The 24,478-nt window shown below is 43.5% G+C and overlaps 2 protein-coding genes across 8 annotated transcripts; one reads left to right on the forward strand and one right to left on the reverse strand.

Moving 5' to 3' along the window:
• The first annotated feature begins 5,215 nt into the window (after nt 1-5,215).
• Nucleotides 5,216-18,472, forward strand: EXOSC9 (exosome component 9). 4 transcript variants are annotated; one of them, XM_079153405.1, is made up of 12 exons: nt 7,317-7,666; nt 7,739-7,833; nt 8,524-8,643; nt 8,760-8,862; nt 9,961-10,098; nt 11,828-11,910; nt 13,143-13,275; nt 14,174-14,262; nt 14,878-15,024; nt 15,628-15,812; nt 17,656-17,734; nt 17,998-18,472. In XM_079153405.1, exons 1-12 carry the CDS (start codon nt 7,601-7,603, stop codon nt 18,077-18,079), a joined length of 1,320 nt encoding a protein of 439 aa, XP_079009531.1. In that variant the 5' UTR covers nt 7,317-7,600; the 3' UTR covers nt 18,080-18,472. The 4 variants fall into 4 exon arrangements, 3 of the variants coding, with proteins under 3 accessions (XP_079009531.1, XP_079009529.1, XP_079009530.1); XR_013766116.1 differs by lacking the exon at nt 17,998-18,472 and having other exon boundaries at nt 5,216-7,666; nt 15,628-16,622; XM_079153403.1 differs by lacking the exon at nt 17,998-18,472 and having other exon boundaries at nt 7,509-7,666; nt 16,465-17,687.
• A 151-nt stretch (nt 18,473-18,623) lies between these two features.
• Nucleotides 18,624-24,346, reverse strand: CCNA2 (cyclin A2). Of its 4 annotated transcripts, none has more exons than XM_079153400.1 (9): nt 23,876-24,346; nt 22,912-23,158; nt 21,895-22,007; nt 21,483-21,706; nt 20,717-20,924; nt 19,877-19,990; nt 19,323-19,456; nt 19,036-19,098; nt 18,624-18,940 (listed from the first exon to the last, which is right to left on the reverse strand). In XM_079153400.1, exons 1-9 carry the CDS (start codon nt 24,083-24,085, stop codon nt 18,892-18,894), a joined length of 1,362 nt encoding a protein of 453 aa, XP_079009526.1. In that variant the 5' UTR covers nt 24,086-24,346; the 3' UTR covers nt 18,624-18,891. The 4 variants fall into 4 exon arrangements, with proteins under 4 accessions (XP_079009526.1, XP_079009525.1, XP_079009528.1 ...); XM_079153399.1 differs by having other exon boundaries at nt 23,870-24,346; XM_079153402.1 differs by lacking the exon at nt 19,036-19,098 and having other exon boundaries at nt 23,876-24,345.
• Between the last annotated feature and the right edge of the window lie 132 nt (nt 24,347-24,478).

Consider the following 24,478-nt stretch of genomic DNA (forward strand, 5'->3'; position numbering starts at 1 on the left):
ATACTAGCAGTGCCCAAATCAGACACTATGCAATCCTACACCAAATGGCCCCTATAGGGACAATAACAAAACTGTCATAGTAAACAAAATGAGTTCAAGTATTATCTTTGGTAAAACAAACAGGTCTGCAGTTTCTAATGGAGGACAAAAAGGATGCAGAGGGATGTAGAATGTGGCTGTTAATGGGATAAGAAAAGAATATACAGAAGTTCTAGAAAACAGAAAGGGTGAGAGTGTAATCAAAAGAAATTGGATGTTAGCATGAAAAAAAAGGGAGAAAGATACTCTGAGGGAACAGGTAAACAAAAGGAAAAGAGAGCAAAGAAAGTAAAGAAATAAAAACTTACATTTTTTAAAAAGGAGAAAAAAAGAAAATCTACTGTATAACAGTCATATACTAATGAAACCTCCCAGCGTTCAGTAGCCTGATGCATGAGAGGTACCTGACAATGAGCCTCAAGCCTCCAGCAGGCGTCTCAGGATGGGATTTGCCCCACCTAAAGATCGGAGCTAAGGCTTCCAGGTTTATCCAAGATGGCCGCCCTGGCTTCGAAATGTGTTGGCAAATGGGGCTGCACCTCAGAGTTGGACGTGGTCAGCTGGAGGTCCTGGAGACGGGATGCGTTTGTTCTGGCAGGGGTCCTGGAGGTTTGGTGTGTTTGGTGTGGTGGTGGGATCCTGGAGGCCGGGTGCAATCAGTCGGTCTGGGGTTCCGGTGTAGGGTGCAGTCCGTTGGTCTGGGGGTCCTTGCGGCAGGGAGCAGTCAGTCGATGTGAGGGCCCCAGAGGCAGGGAGTGATCGGTTGGACTGAGGTATCCTGGAGACGGGGCTCAGTCAGTCTGGCCAGGGGTCCTATGGGGCCTGGCTATTGTCTCAAAATGGCGGCAGCCACATGTAATCAAACCAGCAGGAACTGTAACAGTGAACTTCCAGGAGACAGCAGGCATCTGATGCTCCACCGGCGGTAGGCGGTCAGTTTGCTGACTGTTGTTGGACGATCAGGAGGTGAACCTTGTGGGTTGGGTGATGGATAGGTGTAAGGCAGGCGATGGACAGGCGAGAGGCAGGCAAATGGCAGATGATAGACGCCTAACAGTGAGCAATCTGCACTCAAAAAAGGCGTCGATATGCTGGCAGACTGCAGGACATCACAGCAGAGAAATGGGGTAAACACCAGGGGATCGATAAGCAGCAAAAACTGCCTCATGGAGAAACAGATATCCTGTGCTTGAAACCAGAGTTATGGAGCAACAAGGAACGCAGCCTCCCTCTAGTCCACCATCTTGGATCTCCATATTAAATTCTTTATGAGTGTCAGCTGGACTCCATTTTAAAGAGGTGCTATTGACTGAATGCTGGGGTGTCCCCAAAATTCATGTGCTGAGGCCCAGGTCCTCTGTGTCATGGTGGTCGGCAGTGGGGGCTGTGAGAGAGAGTCAGGTCAGGAGGGTGCGCTTAGGAGAAGATGTACAAATCGGCAGATCTGTGTGCCTTGTGTAGATGCTGCCAGCAGGCAGCCCTCAGAAGCCAGCATGTGACAGGCCTTCACAGCTGTGAGAAATAAAACTCCATTGTTTAGGCACTGGTTCGAAGAAGCCCAAGCGGCCTAAGACAAGAGGTGTCATCCAGGAACTGTCCAAGACCCCAGAATTTCCCAGCTAGCATTCAAACCCAGGGCTGTCTGTTGCCAAAGCCCATGGTCTATAAAAATTGTTTTAAAAAACGTGAACCTCTGTTGACTGATTTCAAAGAACTCTTGACACCTATTGCTTTATACTGTGTTTTCATAACGTCTGTTATGTCTAATGTTTCTGGGAAGCTAGCTCTGCGTTGAAACTTTCCTAGAGGCCTGGAAAGTTGCTTAGGAAATTGGGCTTGCCAACTTGAAGGCAACACCCCTCCATTTAAAAGGCATATTGTTATAGCTCTGGAGCACAGCATGTGTTGACATCATCTAATAAAGAATAAATATTGTAATAGATGTTTATTGCTAAATATGGGCTCTGGCTGTTTAAGAACTTTTGCATGTTAACATCTAATTCTCATGACCACTTTGTAAGATGAGGTGGTATTATTAGCATCCACACATACAACAGGGGAAGTTTATAACTTGCCCCAGGTCACCAGGCTAGTAAGTTGCTAAGATGGAATCTGAGCCAGGAAGCATGGTCTCGAGTCTGAACTTTTTATCTGCCTAACTCCCTCCAATGAAACCACTAGGAACTCTCCCCAGGCCCCAAGGAAGTCATGGCCTCTTCAGAACTCAGTGACCCTGTTTCCAGCAAATTCCTCACAGTCTCAAGGTTTGGATGTGAGGTATCCCCCAAAAGTTCACATGAGAAAATGCAAGAAGGGTTGGAGGTGAAATGATTGGGTCATGAGAGTCTTAATCAGTGAATTAATATCCTGATAGGGATTAAGTAAGTGCTGACTGAAGGCGGGTGGAATGTGGCTGGAGGAGGTGAGCACTGCGGTGCGTGTCTCTGGAGTGCGTACTTGGTGAGCGGAGCTCGTCTCTCCTTGCTTGGTGGTGGCCATGTCTGAAGTTGCTTTCCTCCGCCACACTCTTCCACCATGATGTTCCTTTTTCCTTTTTGGGAGGGTACCAGGGACTGAACTCAGAGGCACTTTATTACTGAGCCACATTCCCAGCCCCTTTTTATATTTTATTTAGCGACAAGGTCTAAGTTGCTTAGGGCCTTGGTAAGTTGCTGAGGCTGGCCTTGAACCTGTGATCCTCCTGCCTCAGTCTCCTGAGTTGCTGTGATTCCAGATCAGGTGCAGCCACCATGCTTGGCTCTGCCATGATGTCCAGCTTCACCTTGAGACCCCAGGAATGGAGTAGGCTGTCTACGGACTGAGAGCTCTGAAACTGTGACCCTCCCAAATAAACTCCTGCTCCTAAAATTGTTCCTCTCAGGTCTTTCAGTCGCAGCAACTAGAAAGCTGGCTGAAACAGCCTCCTTGGTCAATTCGAACACTGCCGTCCGCCCACTTGCCTACATATTCACCCGCCACTCTTCAGGTTCTGCAAAGCCTGCTCACCAGAAGCCGCCTGCCCCCTAGGGCACCATGTGCAGAGCCATCTGCCAGGCACTCTGTGGTCTGTGCAGGCTGTCTTCCTATCATTCATCATTGCCAGACATCACTGCTTATTGATTATTTTGTTATCCACCCATCCCTATAACACTAAGTTCTAAGACTTTAAAATTTGTTTACTACATTAACCTAGTGCTAGAATAGAGCTTGACACAGAGTAGACTCACAGAAAAAAAAATTCTTATGACTGAATTTTTATAGATTATTTTAGGTTGGTTATGATTATTAAGTTTTAGCATATAATACCAGAGAAAAAATTAAATACCCACCATTAATCTTTTTTAAAGAATTTTTAGATGTTGATAGACCTTTTTTATTCATTTATTTATATGTGATGTTGAGAATCGAACCCAGTGCCTCACACATGCTAGGCAAGTGCTCTACCACTGAGCCACAACACCAGCCCCACCACCATTAATCTTGATGTATAACCTCTTATTAATTTTAATTTTCCCTTCTAGTTCTTGATTATAAGCAATTTATTTTTGCAGATGTGTACTCACTGTGGACATTATATTTTCATTCATTTTTAGATAACATCAGATTTTAAAAATCTATTGCTTGAAAAAAATCCTGCTTCCTTGGAAGGTGGTGTATACCCGGGGAGGCCAAGGCAGGAGGGTCGCAAGTTTGAGGTCAGGTTCAGAAACGTAGTGAGACCCTGTCTCAGAATAAAAAGGGCTGGGTATGTAGCTCAGGGTTCCAGGTGTGGCTTAACTAGGTTATCTCAGGGTTCCCTAGGATGCGGCCATCAAGCTAGTGGCCAGGCCGAGGTCCCTGCTGAAGGTTCACCACCGCCAGCTCGACACTCAGGCTGCGACCATCGGGAGCTCCTGCCCCTCCGGGGCTGCGGATGGAGGGCTCGGGAGCACTGTCTGCTCCTTGCCACATGGGCCCCTGCATGGGATCTTCTTCATCAGATGCAGCACAGCAGCAAGTCTGCTGGCATGACGAAGTTACCTGTTCTTGTACTCTAACCACAGAAGTGCCGCACCTTGAGGGCTCAAGGGTTCTGCTTAGAAGCAAGTCATTTCAGGCGGAAAGAATGGGACAAAGCCCTACCTGCCCTGAGGTGGGAGTCACTGGGGACCATCTCAGAGGCTGCCTACCACTGAAGGATCATCCCAACATGGTGTCACTCTACTTGCTAGGAAGTATGCTCGACGACACCACAGTCTGGCTTTGGCTACTGACACCTTCCTGGAGAGCTGCATCACCTTGTGTCTTGCTGCTGCTGAAACTACTCGTTTCCTTCCTGGGTAACTTTAGGAAGAGGTAAAAAGGTGTCAGAAATAAAGTAGAAACTTCCCCTCTTAAATCATTAATTTGCATAAAGTCAGTCATTGATGAGTCACAGCACCCTTGGAGAGAAGGACTAATGGAGAGTGGCCACTGTTGTAGAAATGAGAGTCTGCAAGAGTCTCTCAATCAAGGACCAGGACCAGTTTTTAACTAATGTGCAACGCCTGTTCCTTCTAAGGAAAACTCCAAGACCAAACTCACCCTTGCCAGTGTCCTAGCTTTGGGACTGTGTTCAGACCTCCGGTGTTTCTGCATTCCTAAGCCCTACATTTAGTTGTCAAGCCAAAGCAGAAGAAACTGGGTTCAGGTAACCTAATAATAGCAGCTTTATTCTCTACATACATGTCAGAAGGCAAAGTAATTAGGTGAAGAAAGATCCCACAAAGATAGGAAGTAAATGGTTGGGTATTAAGGGTGAAGATAATATAATTGGCATAGAAATAGATTTTCATTTTCAAAAACAGCATGGTGTAGTAAGTATAAATATAGACTCTGGAGACCACACTGCATATGAATCCTTCTATGATTTACTAGCTTTGCAAATGTAAATTATTCAATCTCTCTGCTTCGTAGAACAGATAATAAACACAGGCTCATTCTAAGAAACGTATACACTGGTGAGGGAGGTCAGCAAGGGGAGGCCATAATAGGGAGGAAAGAGTATGAGAACCCTCTGTAGTACTCAATTTTGTTGTGAACCTAACATTGCTTTAACACTGTCTATTAATTCTGAAAAATCACAATGTTAAAATATACCTTTATTATCCTGAAGGTGCTACTTTTACACAATGGAGAACAAGACGGAAATACTTTAGGTAAGCACATCTCATTTAACTTGGCTGATGCCAGTCATACCACACACAAATATTTATTCTATAGCAACTCACTGTTAAAATCCTAACCCCTGATGTGATGGTATTAGGAAGTGGGAACCTTTGATTTGGTCATGGGGGTAGACTTCATGAACAGGATTCATGTCCTCATGAGACCCCAGAGAGCTCCCTTGTCCCCCTGCCATGCAAGGATACGGCAAGAGGAGGACCATTTATAAAGTAAGCAGCAAAGCATCGCTAGACACCAAATCTGCCAGGACCTCAATCTTGTACTTCCCAGCTTTGGAACTGTGAGAAATGAATTTGTTGTTCATGGATCACCAAATCTACAGCACACTGTTATAGTGGTCTGGACTAAGACAGTGCTGTTACAAATTACCCGAACTTAATGGCTCAAAGCAACATACATCTATTTGCACAGTCCTGGAGCTCAGAAATCTAAAACGTGTCCAGGCAGTTTTCTTTTAAAGGTTCTGGAAGAAAACCCCATTTCCTTGCTTTCTCCTGCTTCTGGGCATTCCCATATTCTTTGGTTTGTGGCCCCTTCCATCCTCAAAGCCAGCTGTGCAGCATCTTCTTTCTCTCCTGACTTCTGTCATCACATCTCCACTCCAGCCTAACTCCACTGCCTCCTTCACCCAAGGACCCTGTTAATTACAATGGACTCATCCAAATAATCCAGGACAATTCTTTCAACACCCTAAGGAACTTCTGCCATATAAGGTAACATACTCACAGTTCCCAGAGACCAGGCTATGGGCATCTTTATCAAGGGCCATTATTTTGCCTATCACATAACCCCAGTGTAGTAATATGCAATCCGTGTCACAGTTAGTCCACAATAACAATTTTAATAAGATTTTATTTGTAGAAATCAAACCAAATTGACACAGAACTTTTCTAAAACACATTTGTCATTTAAGACATTAATTTTTAATAAATTAGAAAACACTCACACTCTTTCCAATACCAAGTTGCCTTACAGGAAAGAATACACTATTTTAATGAAGACCCCCTTTTGATTTCTGAAAGGGGAATTATGAAATGCCCACTGTAAGAATCAAAGATTTAAATGAACTCAACCAGGAGTTCTGGTGTGAAACTAGACACACATTCACATTTTCAAAGAGCTTGCACCCTGTAACCTCTTATCTTGAAAACCAATCAACTGAGGAGGTAGACATAACTTCCCATCCACTTTCTTCCTTCCTGACAGGTCCTGACCTCAGACTATGAGTTTACTCCATATCTCTCTGTACTTTTTTTTTTTTTTTCTCCTGCCTCAAAACACTTCCTTTCTTAGTCACCTCTACCTGCAACTACTTCTATAAAAATATTAAAATAGAGCCCCTGTCTCAGGAAACACAAGTCAGTGTGAGAAATGGCTTGATTTTAATTAAGTTTTTATTGTCTCTTCAAAAAGAATCTAAATTCTTTGAAGAAAGGACCTTGTCCACCTGGTTTTCCCAGCATTTGATTGTTCTTGGGATACAGTAGCCCTCTTTAAATACTTATTGAGTACATGGATTGCAAAGGGTGCAAATAACGACTAAAATGTATCACTTGTAGGAAAAAAGCGTGAGAAGACAAAAGAAACCGAGGTGCATTGCCTACACCATCCAAAGCCAAAGGAAACAGAAGAGTAACGTACAGTTAAATGGGGCTCACCTCGATCAGGCACGGTCCTACATTTTTTTAAAAGTAGTTTGAGTTGTCAATGGATCTTTTATCGTTATTATTTATATGCGGTGCTGAGGATGTAACCCAGGGCCTCACGCACGCCAGGCAAGCGTCTAGCACTGAGCCCTGCCGCAGCCCTGCTCCAGTTGACTCCTTTCCACTCCTCATCGTAATGGCATTTGCCATCCTAGTTCACAGGTGGGCACACCAGCACCAGGCCCAGCAGTCCGCCGCCGCGGGCAGGCCCTCTATCAGCCACCAGCGGAGAGGGCCTCCCCACGCACCGAGGCTTCCCTCCGCCTGGAGGTGCCGGGCAGCGGCAGGGAATGAACCGCACTCCGCTCTGGCGCGCCGCCGCGGGCGGGCGGGAGCTCCCGACTCCGGCCGAAGCCCCCGAGACCACCAGCATCATCGGCCCTACCGACGCCCGCCCGCTGCGACCCTGCCGGCCGAGGCTGACACGGTGCGAAAGTCGGGGGTCCTTCCCTCCCGCGCTCCGCACTGAGGAAAACGGGGCACTGCGGAAGCGGATCACCTCGCTCTGCGTCTGCGCTCTGGCAGCCGCCACGCCGCGGTGACGTCAGCCCGCCACCGCGCCGCGTGACGTCCGTTTTGCGCGCCGCGCGTGGAGGCGCGGGCCGCTTGCCCCTCGCCCCTCGGACTCCGGTGCCCGTGGGCCAGACACCATGAAGGAGACGCCGCTCTCAAACTGCGAGCGCCGCTTCCTCCTCCGCGCCATCGAGGAGAAGAAGGTAGGCGGCCCGCGGGGAGGGCGGGCGCCGCGGCCCCGAGCGCGCGGTGCGTGACGGCACGTTGTCTTGCAGCGGCTGGACGGCCGGCAGACCTACGACTACAGGAGCATCCGGGTCTCCTTCGGGACGGACTACGGGTGCTGCGTGGTGGAGCTCGGGAAGACGAGGTGAGGCGCCGGGCGAACGCGACGCCGGGTTGAGGCCGCCTCGCCTGGCCGCTGGTTTACGAAGCAGCTCCGAAGCCCGCACCCCGCTCTCTGTAGCTGCCCGGAGTGCAGTTCCGGCTCTCTGGCCACACGAACGCCCATTACAGACGCGTTTCCGCCCCCTGAGTGTCACGTGGCTTCCGATCTGTGCACGTCACGTGATCGCCGTTGGCGTTGTGAGTGGCACCTGTCAATCCTGCCCCTTATGCGGACTGTCGAGGTCTCCCACATCTGTCGGCCTCAGGCCCCACTTTCCTTTCTTCATGAGTGAAGTAAAAATTCGAGAGTTGTGAGGCTGTTGGGTCAGAGCATGTTGGCTGACCATGCCACATGGAAACCCTCAAGGCTCAAGTGTTCTGACCCTCTTGTGTCACTGTTTGAGAAAAGAGGAGTAAAAGTCCTTGACTTTCCTTTACATCTGTGCAATAGTAAATACTGTAATGAGTTGTTTTTCTGTCACCTTCTTAGGCATGCCATGTTTTTTTATTTTTGCATCTATTCTGTTAATGTGTTTTATATATAATCTTTATTTCAAGTCCAGTTGAGTATATTGTTATTGACACTGATTTAAAATAAATTTTTGTCTTTTATATTTCTTACTTTTTTAATTGAAAAAGAAATAACATTTAGTTAACCCCTTTATCTTTTCAGAGTTCTTGGACAGGTTTCCTGTGAACTTGTGTCTCCAAAACTCAATCGGGCAACGGAAGGTATTCTTTTTTTTAACCTTGAACTCTCTCAGATGGCTGCTCCAGCTTTTGAACCTGGCAGGTATTTACATCTTTTTCTTAAGTTGCTTTAGCTATAGAAGAACCTAAGAGCAGTGAGCTATTGTTTTAATGCCTAGTGTTACATTTCATGACATTAGCCCATTCCTGTTTTCACAGGCAGTCAGATCTCTTGGTGAAGTTGAATCGACTCTTGGAAAGATGTCTAAGAAATTCAAAGTGTATAGACACTGAATCTCTTTGTGTTGTTGCTGGTGAAAAGGTGGGGAATATGCTCAGAATTCTTAATCTTAGTATGGATATTGTTGATTCATTGGTTTCTAGATCTGTGCTTTCATTCTCAGAGCTTTGGTTAATTTAGGTATCTTTTGTTTGTTTTCATACTAGGGTTTAAACCCAGGGGGCTTTACCTCTGAGCTACAACTCTAGCCCTTTTTGCTTTTTATTTTGAGACAACATCTTGCTGAGTAGTTGAGGGTCTCGCTAAGTTGCCCTGTCTACCTTGATTTGGGATCTTCCTGCTTCAGCCTCCTGAGTCACTGAGATTATAGACATGTGCCACTGCGCCAGCTGTTAATTTAGTTTTATACTGGTTCATATCACCTGGTCCCAGGTGCTGCCTTTAGAACTTTTTGCCATCTCTTTCCAAAGGCACAAGAAAACATCTTGAAAGGGTCAAAGTAGCAACTTGGATTTGTGTAAAAAAAATGTTTTATTCAGGAACTTGCAGCTTTTTCATATTAGCTCTCATTTACTTTAGATGATTTTATAGGAGCAGGTTAGCGTTTTCCTTTTTTATGGATGAAGAACAGATTGACTCCTTTATGTGGATAGGTTCATTGATTTACACAGGCCACACAGAGTCAGTGGCAGGACTTACGCTGGAAATTTTAGACAAAAAATTGTGTTGCACAAGGATGTTAGAACTTTATTTTCATGAGGGGGTCTTGTTACCTTTTTACTCCAGAGAGGTCATGTCACTTTCCACATTCTGTAGCTGAATGTAACACTTCAATTTGCATTCCTTTTAATCGTATTATCATTTAACTCTAAGACTTTTGAGATTTTTAAGTTAGCAGATAACATAAAAACATAGATTTAGAGGTAGGAAGTATTAGATATAGATGCTGAAATGATTCCTTTTATTTTGAATATGCAGCTTGCTTTTGTCAAATGACTCATATAGAAGGTGAACTATTAGTATTTCAGATCTGCTTTTTTGTTTTTTAAATTTTTTTGCATTTTTATTGATAGAAGAATTAATTAGAAGGAATAATATTAAACATACTGTTACCATTCCTGCTTAATAGCCACAGATTTTGTTTAGTTAGGTTTATTTTTATCTTAAACTCCCTTTTAGGTTTGGCAGATACGTGTGGACCTACATTTATTAAATCATGATGGAAATATCATTGACGCTGCCAGCATTGCTGCCATCGTGGCCTTGTGTCACTTCCGAAGGCCTGACGTCTCTGTCCAAGGCGATGAAGTTACCCTGGTAAGCCCCTGTGACTTGAGCCAGGACCCTCCCTGTGGACGAAAGAATATCCTAGTTGTGCAGACAATTTGCTTGTAGTAAAGTCATGTGTAGATGGCACCTCCATAGGTTCTGAAATACTCATAAGGCAAAAAGCATATATGGTCAAAATTTTCCTTACCTAGATGTCTGTCATTATGAACACAACCTCAAGCTTGGTTTTTCAGAATAGAATGCAACTACTTCTTTGGATCGAATATTAGATGAAATGGTTGGCCCATGTTTAAGGGGTCACATGTGAAAAATCGATGGTTCTCAGCACCATGGGATGCATACCCTGCGAGAGGCATGCAGTAACTGGACAGGACTGAGGTCCTGCAGAGTCACCTCTCTCCCCAGGACTTCTGTTCACTAAGTAAAGTAGATGGCAGGAGTCCATTTGAAATACCTGGAGGGGCTTATTAAACAGACTGCTGGGCTCCACTTCCAGAGTAGGACAGAGGGTGGGAATTTCCTTTTCTGACACTGATGCTCCTAGTCTGGGGACCACATTTTGAAAACCACTGATCTTTGTTGCCTGACTTTTGTGCTATGTCAGTTTTGATTTCTATAAATTACATACTATGATAATGAAAATGCACTGGAGGCATAGTTTGAGCCCTGAAGTTTCAAAAGGAAGCATCAGATGCCCAAGATTTCCAAATAATCTATAAAACTAGATTGGAGCATCTTCTTCATAGACTTAGAGGTAGAGTTTATTAACAGTCGAGAAAATGTTCCTTTAGAAGAAAAGTTGGTTATAGGAAAGTAAAAACAAGAAAAGAAAAAAGTAGAGAGCAGTTAATAAACTTGAAAAAGAAATCAGTTTAAAGATGCTATAGTGTTATTGTTGGTGGGAATGTAAAATGGTATAGCTGTGTTGGAGAAGTTTGGCAGTTTCTTAAAAAGTTAAATGTAAACAACATTCTGTATTCAGAAAAATAACAATGGAAGAATAAAATACTCAATGTATACATCTTTCAGCACATTTGACTTTATAATATTAATAAATGGCTTAGAACTGGGGAAAGACTTTTTTCTAGCAATTATATGCCTAAGAATCTCTAGGAGGAACAAGAGCATGTATTTGTGAGAGATATGTATGCAGATGTTCACAGCATTCACTTAATAGCCATAAGCTCTCGTTACTGGTGAATGGGTAAACAGTGTGTACTCATACATGGAGAACTTGGCCTGTTTCCTCCATCTTGCAGTTCACTGCTGTAACTGCTGCAAGGTGGAGGAAACAGGCCAAGTTGAAAGAAGCTGACATGGTGACTTCAGGTCACTGGATTCATCTGTATAGAATATGGAGCTGAGGTGGATCCATCAGACAGCAGATCAGCCAGGGACTGGGGTGGGGGGAAATGAGAACTGACTACTTAAAGGGTCTTAAGGAACTTTGTGGAGTAATGGAAATACACACTGGGAAGGCTGTCATGGTTCATACCTATACACTTGCTAAAAATGGGTCATACTTACGAGAAGTAGATTTTATGGGATATAAGTTACACCTCAATGAAGGTTTTTGAAGAATGCATCTAATTTTGAGGAATCTGAGTGGCAGGGTCAAACAGATAATTGTAAAAGAAGTGATTGAGGTATTCACCGAGGATTGAAAGATTTTCATGTTTTAGTACTTGATTCCCAAGGTGATACTTGGTATGTTCAGAACTGAAGTGTGATTGTTGAACCTCTTCTTCTGAGACAGTATACTCCTGAAGAGCGAGATCCTGTACCATTGAGCATCCACCACATGCCCATTTGTGTCAGTTTTGCCTTCTTCCAGCAAGGGTAAGTCTTGCCTTGGCATGAGAACTTCATTGCCCTGCTTAAGTGTTTCAGGCACATATTTCTTCCTGAGTCATTAGTTGGCAGAGGGCTTTCCAAATAGAAGTAACAAAACAGTTCCATAATTACACTTTCCAATATTTTTCTTCTTTAGTACACTTAGAATTTGGTGATTTGCCATGGCATAGTAGCACCTTGCCTTTCTTAGAAGTATATGCTAGGCTCTAATTTGGGAAAGTGGGGTTAAGAATTACTGTGGATTTTGGAGCTGTGTTAGTCCTAGGAGCAGATGACAAGGGAGAATGCTTCACAACAGCAAGAAAATCTTGTTTCCTTTGATTTTCCAGCAGTCTGTTCAACTCCTTGCTAAATCCTCCCAACAACAGAAAACCTGGGGTCTCTTAAGTCCATGTGATGGTGCTTTTGAGTGAAAGCTTGAGCCTTAACTATTCAGAAACAAGCAAAGATATAAAAATATGCTTTAACAGTGTTGTGCATAAGAATGAGAGAAAAGATGTCAGCTTATAGCCATTGTTATGTAGAATTTTATTACAGGGAAATGGACCGGCAATGTCTAATAGAAATAAAATGCCAGCTATATAAATAATTTAAAATTTTCTCAAAATCACATTAAAGAGGTAGAAACCATTTTTATATATTTTACTTAACCCAAAATATGCAAAACATTTTCATTTTCATTTATGTACTCAATATATTTAAAACTACATTTTTAAATATCCATTAAGTCTTTGAAATCTAGTATTTTACATACTGTTTGGATTAGTCACATTGCAAGGTCTTAGTAAACCATCTGACTGCTAACTACTGTATTGGATGGTGCAAAGTACTACTTTTAATGTACCATTAGCAGAATTTAGAACAGGATGTTGAGGTAACTTTAAAATTAACTCATTTAATGGTATCCAAGTTTTTATTAATGAGCCAGAAATCATTTAATCAGAGATAGCATTAGGTTTGGATTATATAGTTTAAATTAAAATTAATCTGAACTTAATATGATTTTACTGCAATAGCTAGAAATAGCCACTTAAGCATTTGTGTTCATAAAAACATGTTCTCGACTCTTGTCTCATTAAAGTGACTCATACCCACAGGCTTAGACAACTTTAGTGTTGACTTCATTGATGCTGTCTTTTAAGAAAAAATTCCTTTACTCTAAAAATGATGGGCATTTAGCCTCAGATTTGTTCAGGATCATTTAATATTCATTTCAGAATGTATCTCTTGGTGGATCCCAATGAACGAGAAGAACGGGTAATGGATGGCTTGCTGGTGATTGCCATGAATAAGCATCGAGAGATTTGTACCATCCAGTCCAGTGGTGGGATAATGCTGCTAAAAGATCAGGTTAGTGCTTTGACTAATGTGCCTTTAAGAATAGGGCTCATCTTTTAAGAAGTCTTTTCTTCTCTTAACCAAAAGCCAGAGCACTTTTATGGATTGATTCTAGGATGTGCTGAAGTCTGATTTCAGTACTGTTGATACATTCTCCTGATTTTGGCCACGGGGTATTCTCCGTCTGTGGCTGCTCCCATGTCTGACCATCCTGAGTTTGACCCTTGTAACTAGGGGAACACTTTTTTCTTTCAGTGAAGAAAGATTCATGTCTTTTTTTTTTTTAATGGCAAAAGGTAGAAATGAGGTAAGAAAATACCTTTTACTTTTAGAATTTGGTACTACTAGCAGTGGTCCTCAAACCCAGTCACATGCCAGATTCACATGGAGACCTGTTGAAAGTAGGGTGCCCTATGGGGCCTGCAGAGTAAGGGGCTGCTGTGCGTCCTGTTCCAGTCCGCCTTGCACTCACTCTGGGCAAGTGATGTCACATCTGTGGACCTGTTTCTTTTCTGTAAAATAAGGAACGGTGTTAGTTTTACACCATTTACAGCAGTGTCCAGGATACGTGAAGTGCTCAGCAGACCCTAGTTTATCCTCACAGCGGTCATAGTTAGTAGCACTACAGCCACTACCCAGGTTCCTGTTTCTGTGGATTACTTATGGGAAGGTGCACACCTGAGCAGGTCTGTGTGTCTACAGTCTTTCTCATGGTATCTTAGACTGTCAGCTAACAGTCTGATCTCCTACTGCAGTAGTCCTTCAGGTGGTAACACAACTCTTGCATCTTGCCTTAATTTGTGTTAACAATGCATTATTTTCATATTTGGAAAAGCTTAAATCAATCTCATGGTTATAGTTTACAGAAATCCATTTGGTTTGTTTTAACATAATTTGCTTTTACAAATAGGTTTTGAGATGCAGTAAAATAGCTGGTGTGAAAGTAGCAGAAATTACAGAGCTAATACAGAAAGCTCTGGAGAATGACCAGAAAGTTAGGTAAGTTTACCTTTTCCAGAACTAAATGGTCTTTTTATACCTATTTTCTAAAGGCCTTTCTTGCATAAAGGCAACAATATAATTTTCATACTTGATCTTTCTTTGTTTGTTAACCTGAATTGAATAGAGTACTTATGTTTTTGAAAGTTTATTAGACTATTGTATTTTATTCCAGTTTTTAATCAAAACTTTTATTGAAAATTCTCAAGGTTTTTCTTTAAAAGTTCACATTTTCTTAAGGGGAAAAAAAATCTGGTAACTCAGTTAATGGAAAGAACACAAATCAGTTTGATTCTCATCTCTCCTTCTTACTGTGCTACCTTACACACGATATGTGATCTAGCACTTCAGTCTCTTTCCTACTATCCGTGGAGCTGATGCCTCCCTGTAGGACTGACCTGAGGATCAGAGAATGTACCGTAAGCACCTGGCACATGTCTGGTACATGGTTCCATAAGTGGTAATGATGGGATTTGTTACTGTTTCCTTGATAGGCATAAGTTTATGGAATAAACTGTTCCAATATTTCTTGCCTACCAAAAGGTAAAATACCTTTGTTTCCTCTCATTTGTCCTCATCTTCTCCATCCACCCACCCACAACAATCCACATACAGGAAAGAAGGTGGAAAGTTTGGCTTTGCAGAGTCTATAGCAAATCAAAGAATCACAGCATTTAAAATGGAGAAGGCCCCCATCGATACCTCAGATGTAGAGGAGAAAGCAGAAGAAATCATCGCTGAAGCTGAGCCTCCTCCAGAAGTGTATCTTTGTTGCATGGTTTGTGCAGTGACAAGAAGATTGATAGCACTTTTGACTTTGCTGATGTTGTGTATGCATATTGACATTTCTTTTCTGAATACTGATAAACACTTAAAGTAATGTGAATCATACTAAGTTGACAGTTTAAAATCTAGCTTCATTTATTCTGGCAGAAAATTTTCTATTGTGAGAACCATTTTAGGGACTGGCAGTGTGGTTCCCTAGTAGAGCACTTACTTAGCATGTGCACATGGCCCTGGGGGTTACATAGCACTGCCAAAAAATAAATGTTTTTATAGCATTTTTATTTTCCTTTGAAAAATTTAGTATCGATGGTATTGGTCAGGTTACTTTATACCGTTATACACTATTCTTAAGTGTATTCATTCGTTCACTAAACTTACTGTCTCTTCATTTCTCTTACCACTGGTGCCCATAACATCCTGGGTCATGTATTTTACTTTTCATTGTTCAGCCCTCCTTATTACTACAGCTCTACTATTTTCCCTGAGAATTTGAGGACTAATTGAATAAGTCTTAGATGTGACTTTTTTATCAGTTCGAATAGCAGTACATTTGCTCTTCAGTTTTCTTAACTGGTAAAGTGTTGCTGAACCTGTGCTGTGGACTCCTGGAACTGCCCAGATTGGAGAGGGAATAGAAAATTCCTGGGGTGCACTTGAAGACTCCGAGAAGGAAGCTGAGGACGAAGGTGGCAGTGACGAAGCTGTACTTCTTGACGACATGAAGATGGACACGGCAACAGAAGTTTCCGACATTGGAAGCCAAGGTGGGTGGTGCTGTATGCCTTTTGTGATCCACCTAAGGAGTGTACACATAGCTGTCTACAGATGGTGTGCATGTCAGTGTGTAACACAGATGGCTGTGCAGAGATCTGGGGAGGACACAGATGCAGCTAAACAAAGGGTATGCGACCCTTTCTTGGAGAGGCTAAATATTTTGTGATTTAAATTTCAACCAAATGGGGCTAACTGTAACATTAACATAGATTCTTTTTTAAAAAGAGTTTATTTTTGTGTAGTGGTACACTTTAGCATATACAGTTATAACATTTTTAATTTAAAATTTTTGTCTTTCGTATATATATCTGGGTCAGTTTTAAGGGAATGAGTTTCCTGGTTTTTATAGTTTGTAGACTTAAAGTACACATTAGATCATATAGTACAAACTTTCTGCAGTGAGCAGCACTCTGCACCTGCATAGAAACCACTAGCCCCATGTGGCTACTAAACATTTGAAATTGGTTTGTCTGAGGAACTGAATTTTAGTTCATTTTAGCCATATGTGGCTAGTGGGTACCATATTAGTGCAGAATCAAAGGATACAGAAATTCTAAATATGCCTGTGTATCTACCTTGCATTCTAAAAAGGTGAGGGAATGAAGAAATTGATTTTTACCTACGGATCTTTTTGCTTTTAAGAATACCCAATTCTGATGTGGCCCATGTAAAAATCAGGAATTGGTTTACATGGTGAAAAGTTTTGGTAAATGGGTGAAAACTCCCCTTGATGGGAACTTCAGCTCAGCTTTCCCAGTGACTACTTCTGTTTGGTGTTATTCTTCCAAAACTTGTTTCAGGTATTTATTTACTAGTGCAGTAAGCTGCTTACTCCAGGGACTTGTCTTTACAAGTTTTTCCACATCAGCATGTGTAGCTCCTCATTTTTTAAATGCTGCACAGAATTCAGTGCCATTGCATGTACCCAGCAGGCTTACCCACCCCTCGTCGATGACTGTTGCTGCGGGTTCTCCACTCCTACCACTGCTGGTGTCCTTGCACTTAACACACACCTCTGTTTAGTACTGTTCTGATTACTTAGTAAAGTTAACAGCTAGACATTGTTCTGAAGAGTAGTATTTTCAATTAAATAATGAAATTGGTAGGATGAAGCAGGTAAAGCTTTTCTGAAGCATGTGAACAGAGCAATTTCAAACTAAAACTAGAAAGAATTAATAGACAACCAACCAATTAGAAAAAAGGTTCAGTTTGGTGTGTAGGACATGTATTCACCATTAATGCTCTGGTGAAAAATGGGCAAAAGATTCGAAGCAGCTCTCAAAGTATAAATGGCCCCGTTAACATTTTTAATGGTTAGCCCTGATAAATACCAGTATTGGCAAGGGTGAATGGGGAATGTGTTTTATCATTTGCTACTACTTAAGAGTTATTGGAACAGTATTTCTGGAGGGATTTGGCCAAACATATCTTGGAACGTGCATTTTGACCCAGCAGTTCTGCTTCTGGGAATTTTCCAGTGTTTATAGTGGAGACAAGACAGCAGATGCTGAGGTGGACCCTGTGCCTTCTTAGCTAGAGCAGCACAGTCAGCTTTGCTGGCATCCCGACTTCAGGCCATCTCACTTGGTTCTGTAAGAACTGCATAGATTGCCCCTGGAATTCTGTGACGTGTTAAGTGACTACACAGTGAAAGGAAATAGGAATTTTTAGAGGGGAGTTTTTCTGAGGGAAGGATTTGCAAAGAACAAAGTTCATCCCTGTAAACCCAAGAGTACCTGGGGGTGCCAGTGCGGAATGGAGGTTTGAAACCTGCAAACCCATGGAAATTTTTTGGGAGATTACTTACATTGCTTTCTTGGTATTTTCTTAAAGATGCCCCTATAGTACTCTCAGATAGTGAAGAAGAAGAAATGATCATTTTAGAACCCGACAAGAATCCGAAAAAAATAAGGTAACGGATTTCTAGGTTATTTACCCTCTGGTTTTGCACTCATCTTGGCTTCTCCTATAAAGACAGCCCTTTTTCATTACTGTTCTCTCTCTGATTTATTCACTCTAAGTTAGTACCTGAATTCTATAGAAATGGATGCCTTTTAAAGTTATTTGACTCATAGATGCCACATTTCCTACTGGAAAAAATAAGGAAGCCCTATTTTAATGATCCAAAATTCAACAACATACTGTTAGTGAACTGTTACTTTTCTTTATTCACAGAACACAGACCGTCAGTGCAAAACAAAAAGCACCAAGTAAAAAGCCAGCAAAAAAGAGAAAAAAGAAGAGAGTTGTTAACTAACAATAGTTGCATATTTGCAAATGTAGCTAATAAAGGTAATTTATTCAGTGCAAACTACTCTGGGTATTTTTTTTTTATTCACACTCCCATTATAAAGCCTGATTAGCCGATTGTTTTTAATACTAGCTTTAAAATGAACCTTTAAAGTGAACTCTTTGTTAATGTGCACAAAAGCTTCCCAAAACCTCTTCGGAGTTTTTGTCATTTCAGATTCTTAAGTTGTAAGTAACTATGAACCAGGTAAAGTTATAGAAGTTGATATTTTCAGGGCTGCTTCAATGTAGTTATACAGAGCTGAGTCTCAGGGTCTTCACTGTACTGAAAAGGTCTAGGTTTATTCTAGGAATGCTTACTTTAAGACTAAGTCAGCACACTGGTTCAGCTGCTTAGGAAATAAGTGTCAGAATTTGAGGGTGTTTTCCTAATACGACTTCAATTTTAGAGGAAGGCTCCTCACTCCCCATTGCACAACAAACCATAAAATGTTAACTTTTTTAAGAGAATCTGGAACAAGTCATATTTAAACCTCCAATTAACTACATCAAAGATTTCCAAGTCAATTTATTATTACCCTGACAGCTGGCGGTATTAATACTTTTAACAAAACCACTTAAAATTAGCCAAATATCTAGGATAGATACATGTACAAAAGATATACAAATTAAAAACCATTAAAAAAGTAATAGATACCATAATTTGTCCTTGACCAACTTCTATGTTCAGAAATGATTGTGGAATTAAAACCTAAGATAAAAACTGTACACCATGTACTTTGAGTGATTTACATCTTAGAAAACAGGCAGTCTTCCACGTTACACATTTAGTGTCTCTGGTGGGTTGAGGAGAGAAACTCCGTGATACCTGTAAGTTAAAAAAAGTGTTTTAGTAAACGTTCACTGGGCAGAGGAGATCATGGAGTACCGTGTGTGCTGGGCACTCAGAAGTGCTAGTCCTACCTCTCTGGTTTGGTTGATTTTAGAATCACTGTCTGATCCCCCTTTCCTCTCCCGTCACCCCAGCTGCAAGACAGAGCATCATCTAAACCTCCAAACACCACCTGCTAAGGGATTAGTTTTTTAGTTGTCATTTTGTTTTGTTTTGTTTTGGCAATTCTGGGGATGGAACCCAGAACCTGGCTGTGCTGGGCAAGTACTCCACCCCTACATTCCAGCCTGAGAACAGCTTAAAGAAGCCGTGGCAGACCCCGGTGTCCTTTGATAAAGTAAGTGTGCTCGGCTCTTACTTTGAATGCTTGTACTTCTCCCTGATGGACTGCTGTGCGTGCTGCGGGGCTCTGAGGTAGGTCTGGTGGAGGTCCACAAGACAGGGCTTGAGGCTTTCCAGGGTGTATCCCGTCTTCTGAACCAGTGATTCCGGCTGTAGGAGAGGGCAGAGAACCAGAGTGCTGCTGTTCACACAGGACACTAACCACAGTCCGTAGTTGGCTGAAGTCCATTAAATCTCAGCACTACTCTTAACACTACCCACCAGCAGGCCTGTTTTCTCAGGCCTCTATTTCATCTCTTACGCTTTTGTCCATTTTCACCGCTTTCCCCACCAGCACTGTTAACTGCAACCCGATGTGGCCTGAAGTCCTAGGCACATCTTTCAAATCCCAGCTTACAACTAAGCCTTCTACCAACCACACTGTTCAACAGGTAAGATGTCTTAAACAGTATATTCACTGGACTCGTCTTCCAAGTAAGACCACCTGGACAACCCGGGTCCCAGGGGGGTTTTAGCCTATGTGGCACCACCTCTCAGTCGTGGTGGACGTAAAGGCAGTGTCACACTTACCCAGCCTTGGCCTGTGACTGTGTAGAGTGCTAAGTGGAAGGCTGCTCCAGCAATAACAGATGGCAGATACTTCAGGTACGGGTCGGCATCTACCAAACTCAACTCTCCCAAAAACTGTAATGACAGACACTTGATGATCGAGCTTCAGAATTCACACCTCAGATCCTTGCCTTCTGACCTAATTTTTTCCTTTGATGTTGCCTCTGTGACAACCCTTGAGAAAATACCCCATAGCCTCATCTTTAAACACACCCATTATCAAAGTGTCTCACTCCACTCTCATCCTGCACGCCCCTCTACCAACTAAAGACAACGCTCCTGACTACCATTGCCAACCACTGCTCCTAGTGCTTTCCTGATCCACAGCTATCCCTCGGGGTCCATGTAGAGCTGCTTCCAGCACCCCACCCACCCACTGATGGACACCCAAGCCAGCATATGCTTAAGTCCCATAGACGTAGATGGTCTAGCCCTTGCATGTACCTACAGACATCCTCCTGTATACTTTAAATCATCTCTAGACTACTTATAATTCTTAATGTAAATGTTACATACTTATTATTGTTTAGAGAATAATGAAAAAAAGTCGGTACTTATTCAGTACAAATGCAGTTTGTTTTCCCCATGAAAACTTTCAGTCCATGGTTGGTTGAATTCATGAGTGGAGAACCCACAGATAGGGAGGGCCAACCATATACTGTCTTTTGCCAGTGCTAGGCTTTTTTCCATACTGCAACTGTAATCGGTCCCACTAAATCTCTTGAGCAAAGCTGTAGAATTAAAATCATGCTTACCCCTAATTACTGTGCAGGGATCCCCAACAAAATGAAAGTAACTTACCATTGCTAAACTTTCAACTTTGCAGTTTGCAGGCTGCTGATGTAGAAAGTATTGGGTAAGAAACTGATTTACTGTTGGTGCAGCTAAGTCAAAAGCAAGGACTTTCAAAACTAGGTGCTCCATTCTCAGAACCTGCTTCTTGGTATAGGTATCATCTGTAATGTACACAAACTCTGCTACTTCTGGGGGGTATATTTCTTCAAACTTTCTACAATGAAAAAAGTTTGTAAATAGTAAGTCCTTCTAAAAGAGAAGCAAGATTCCTAGCTCTGCAGTCCCATTTGCAGAACACATAGAACGACCCCCAAATCCACTGTTTACCACTAGCACTCCCACTGATACTTGACCTTCGTTTCTAGCAGAGACCACTAACTACTACTCAAAGACCCTGATCAAAGAGGACTTCCAACATACTTCTCCCAGTGTGGCACAGGGAGCCAGGGAGAGGCAGGAGCTCACCACATAGCTAAAAATAGGTCAGAATCTGAAGTTTCCATTTCTACATTTCATCTTCATGTCTTAGTGGAGAGAAGATACTATCTGCACGCCAGAGAGCACTGTCATGGAGGAGCCACACTCCAAGCTTTGTAATCCGGTCATGGTGAAATGCAGTATTTGCACGTTCTCCATTCCCTTAACTCCCACGCCACTGCCATCCCTAAAGCACTGACTCTGCCCTATGAAGCATGTTAGAACGTCACCGCTGACATCACATTTATTCCCCACATGAAAAGGAGACGGCTCTGACAAGACAAACAGGACTCACGAGGCTAGCAGCATGGCGGCAGTGCCCACAAGCTGAAGCTTCCCTCTCAGCACCGACATGGATGACAGGAACCGGTCGATGTAGTTCACAGCCAGGTGCAGGGTCTCGTTCTGCAGTTTATATTCCTCTCCCACTTCAACCAGCCAGTCCACGAGGATGGCCCGCATACTGTTAGTGATGTCTGGCTGCTTCTTCATGTAGCCCACTCGAGGCTTACATTTAACCTGTTGGGAAAAGGTTAGTAGTGTAAGATTGCAATTTGAGTAGTGTCCACTGGCACAGACGCTGCATGCTATAACTTAAGCGCAGCACTGGAGCTACTCACTAGTAACTACAGAGCTCGCACACCATTCTCTCAAGTCCACTCAGCTGCACTTGGTGAACACACATGCAAAGTAGACCCGGCCCTTACCTCCATTTCCCTAAGGTACGTGTGGATATCCTCATGGTAGTCTGGCACTTCATTCACACTCACTGGCTTTTCATCTTCTAATACAATTGACATGTCCATCGTGTGTGGTGACTCTGAGAATTCAGAAGACAAGAGTAAGTTGTTTCTGTTCGATTCAGCAGCTAAAAATGACTGCCCCTACCAGGAGTCTACTACTACCAGAGCATTTCTTTCATTCAAGAGGACTTCTCATGGCAAAGTGCATGGAATATTTTACTCTGGCTTTAGTATCTGTTTATGTAGCTTTAGAATGGTTCCAATTGATGAGGCAAATGCTGATAGGCCACTAACAGGAGATTGAGTAGTAAAGTATCATTCATCTTCCATGAGAGATGGGAGCAGATGGTATGTGGTTCTATTAGGAAAACACTTACCATCCAAGTTTTGAGATTTCTAAAGTTTGCCCTAAGAGAATGCAGACCCTGTAGTCAGACATTTTCAAAGCACAGTTGGGCATCAGCTAGAATCAGCACTTTACCAGAAAGGAAATAGCTGTATTTGTGGGTTAGGGAAAACATCTACGTACAGCTACTACCTTACAGGACAGTGTCACTTCCTGGTATCAGATGATCACTCAGAATGGTTTTATAGAAAAAGGTGTTAGATATAACCAAGACTGTGTCTTCAAATAGTACTCTCTGAAGTGATATCTGAGAAGTGAGGCTTATAAATACAACTGGAATCCATTCTCCCAACAAGCAAACATATAGGATCAGATTCAAATAAGAATTCAAGACCTAATTAATAATATGTCAATTAATTTGGTAGTGTCCCCCAAGGAGCATGGGGACTTGGGTCCTTCTGTAGGTCACTAGGTTCAGTATTAGGGTGAGAGTAGAGATAGAGCACATCCTCTTTAAGCTTATTATACTAAACTTTAACACAGTGTATCATAACAAACAGGTACAAGTGTCTTAGAATGCGAAATGTGATTAACCCAATCAGTTAACTTAATTCAATATGTTCTTTAAAACTTACCAAAACTACCATCCATTGGATAATCCAAAGGCACCAGGGGTTTTCTTGCTCCAGGTAAAGTAGCAGCTGTATTAAAAGCCAGGACATCCTCACACTCTGTTCTTTTAGATTCAGATGGCCTCTTTTGAGTCTCCTCTTCTGCTTCATCCACATGAATGGTGAATGCAGGCTGTTTACTGTTTGCTTTCCAAGGAGGAACAGCAGTGGCATGTTCATCATTTACAGGAAGATCCTTCAGAGGTGCGACCTAAGGGGAAAGTAATAACAGGCTTTGAGCTTATTCAATGGAGTTTTACCTTTTTCCCCTATGGATCTCAGCCTTTGCTTCTACCAAATAAGCTATCAGGAAATTTAAATTATCTGAGGCAAATAATAAAGATTGAAGGGATATTCCAACTTGTCACAGACTTTCCTACAAAAACTAAGTAACCAGGACTAAGTGGAATTATAAAACAAACACGGCTTCAAGAAGGATGGGGTGTCAGGTCAATGCACAAGTTTAGGAAAAGAGAAAAAAGTTCCACTTTCACCCCAGGGTGGAGCAACAGAGCAAATCCGGCTAAAATGGCGGAATTTAATTTACCAAAAGCAAAATATTTTTCAGACCCCTTCCCCAAACAGAGGTTGTCTTTAAACTGATGGGTGGGGTGGGGGTGGGAGAGTCGGTCCTAGGGCAGTGCCTAGAGTTTAAACGTGGAGAAAAGGGCTCGAAGCTGGGCAAAGACCACATCCATGGTTTGACCCCATTATCTACAGAAAGAAGCCTGGGTAGGGCACGCTGAGAATAATGGAAGAAGCTACTACAGCGGTATCCTACACACCAGGAAACCTGGGCCCGAGTGGACTCCTGACCCGAGCCCCCTAACGGGCCGAGAGGGCGCTTGGGGCCCCGCTCCTCTGCCTTCGAGAGCCGCCGCCCAAGTCCCGCCCAGCCGCCCTTCTGCAGACACCGCGCGACCTTTACCCGGCGCGTCTTGGGCCTCTGCTGCGGCGCGGGGCAGCGCGGGTTCGCGGCCTTCAGCACGGCCAGCGCCGCCTGGGTCCGCGGCTGCGGGGCGGGCGCCTTCTCCGGGTTGATGTTCTCCTGGTCCTCCTGGAGCCCAGTCTGCTGCAGCGCAGGCAGTGCCGAGCCCGTCTCGCGGGCCGCAGGCCGCGGCGCGGAGCTGCCCAACATCGCGGCTCCCGCGGGCGCGAGGCGGATCAGCTCGCGCGCCAAGCAGCGTGCGCTCGCCCGCCCGCCGGAGACGCTCCAGCCGTAGACGCCCGCCGCCGCCCAGCCAGCCTGGCCGCCGCGCGCTCACCGGCGAGGGCCCGCGCGGGACGCAGGAGTCGCCAAGGGTGGAGCAGGCGCTGCCGGGCGCGGAGGCGCGGACGCCCGAGATGCAGCCGCAGCCCGCCGTGCGGCGGCTGTTCCTGCAGTTCAAGTATCCCGCGACTATTGAAATGGACCAATGAGAGCCCGGCCCGTGACGTCAGCCAGAGCGACGGGCGCAGCGAGCGCGGGGGCCTCGGGGCGGGGCCGCAGGGAGGACGGAATGGGGCGGGGCCACGCATGCTAGGGAGGGGC

The sequence above is a fragment of the Sciurus vulgaris genome, assembly GCF_902686455.1.
Source record: "Sciurus vulgaris genome assembly, chromosome: 9".
NCBI classification, from domain to species: domain Eukaryota; kingdom Metazoa; phylum Chordata; class Mammalia; order Rodentia; family Sciuridae; genus Sciurus; species Sciurus vulgaris.

Bases quoted from the DNA above. Each gene is read 5' to 3' on its own strand.
- EXOSC9 (XM_079153405.1), top strand. From the start codon at position 7,601: ATGAAGGAGACGCCGCTCTCAAACTGCGAGCGCCGCTTCCTCCTCCGC. The intron at 14,263-14,877 runs GTAAGTTTACCT...ATCCACATACAG, and splicing joins GAGAATGACCAGAAAGTTAG to GAAAGAAGGTGGAAAGTTTG. The intron at 17,735-17,997 runs GTAACGGATTTC...CTTTATTCACAG, and splicing joins AAGAATCCGAAAAAAATAAG to AACACAGACCGTCAGTGCAA.
- CCNA2 (XM_079153399.1), bottom strand. From the start codon at position 24,085: ATGTTGGGCAGCTCCGCGCCGCGGCCTGCGGCCCGCGAGACGGGCTCG. The intron at 23,159-23,869 runs GTCGCGCGGTGT...CTTTCCCCTTAG, and splicing joins CCAAGACGCGCCGGGTAAAG to GTCGCACCTCTGAAGGATCT. The intron at 19,099-19,322 runs GTAAGAGCCGAG...TCTGTCTTGCAG, and splicing joins GAGAAGTACAAGCATTCAAA to CTGGGGTGACGGGAGAGGAA.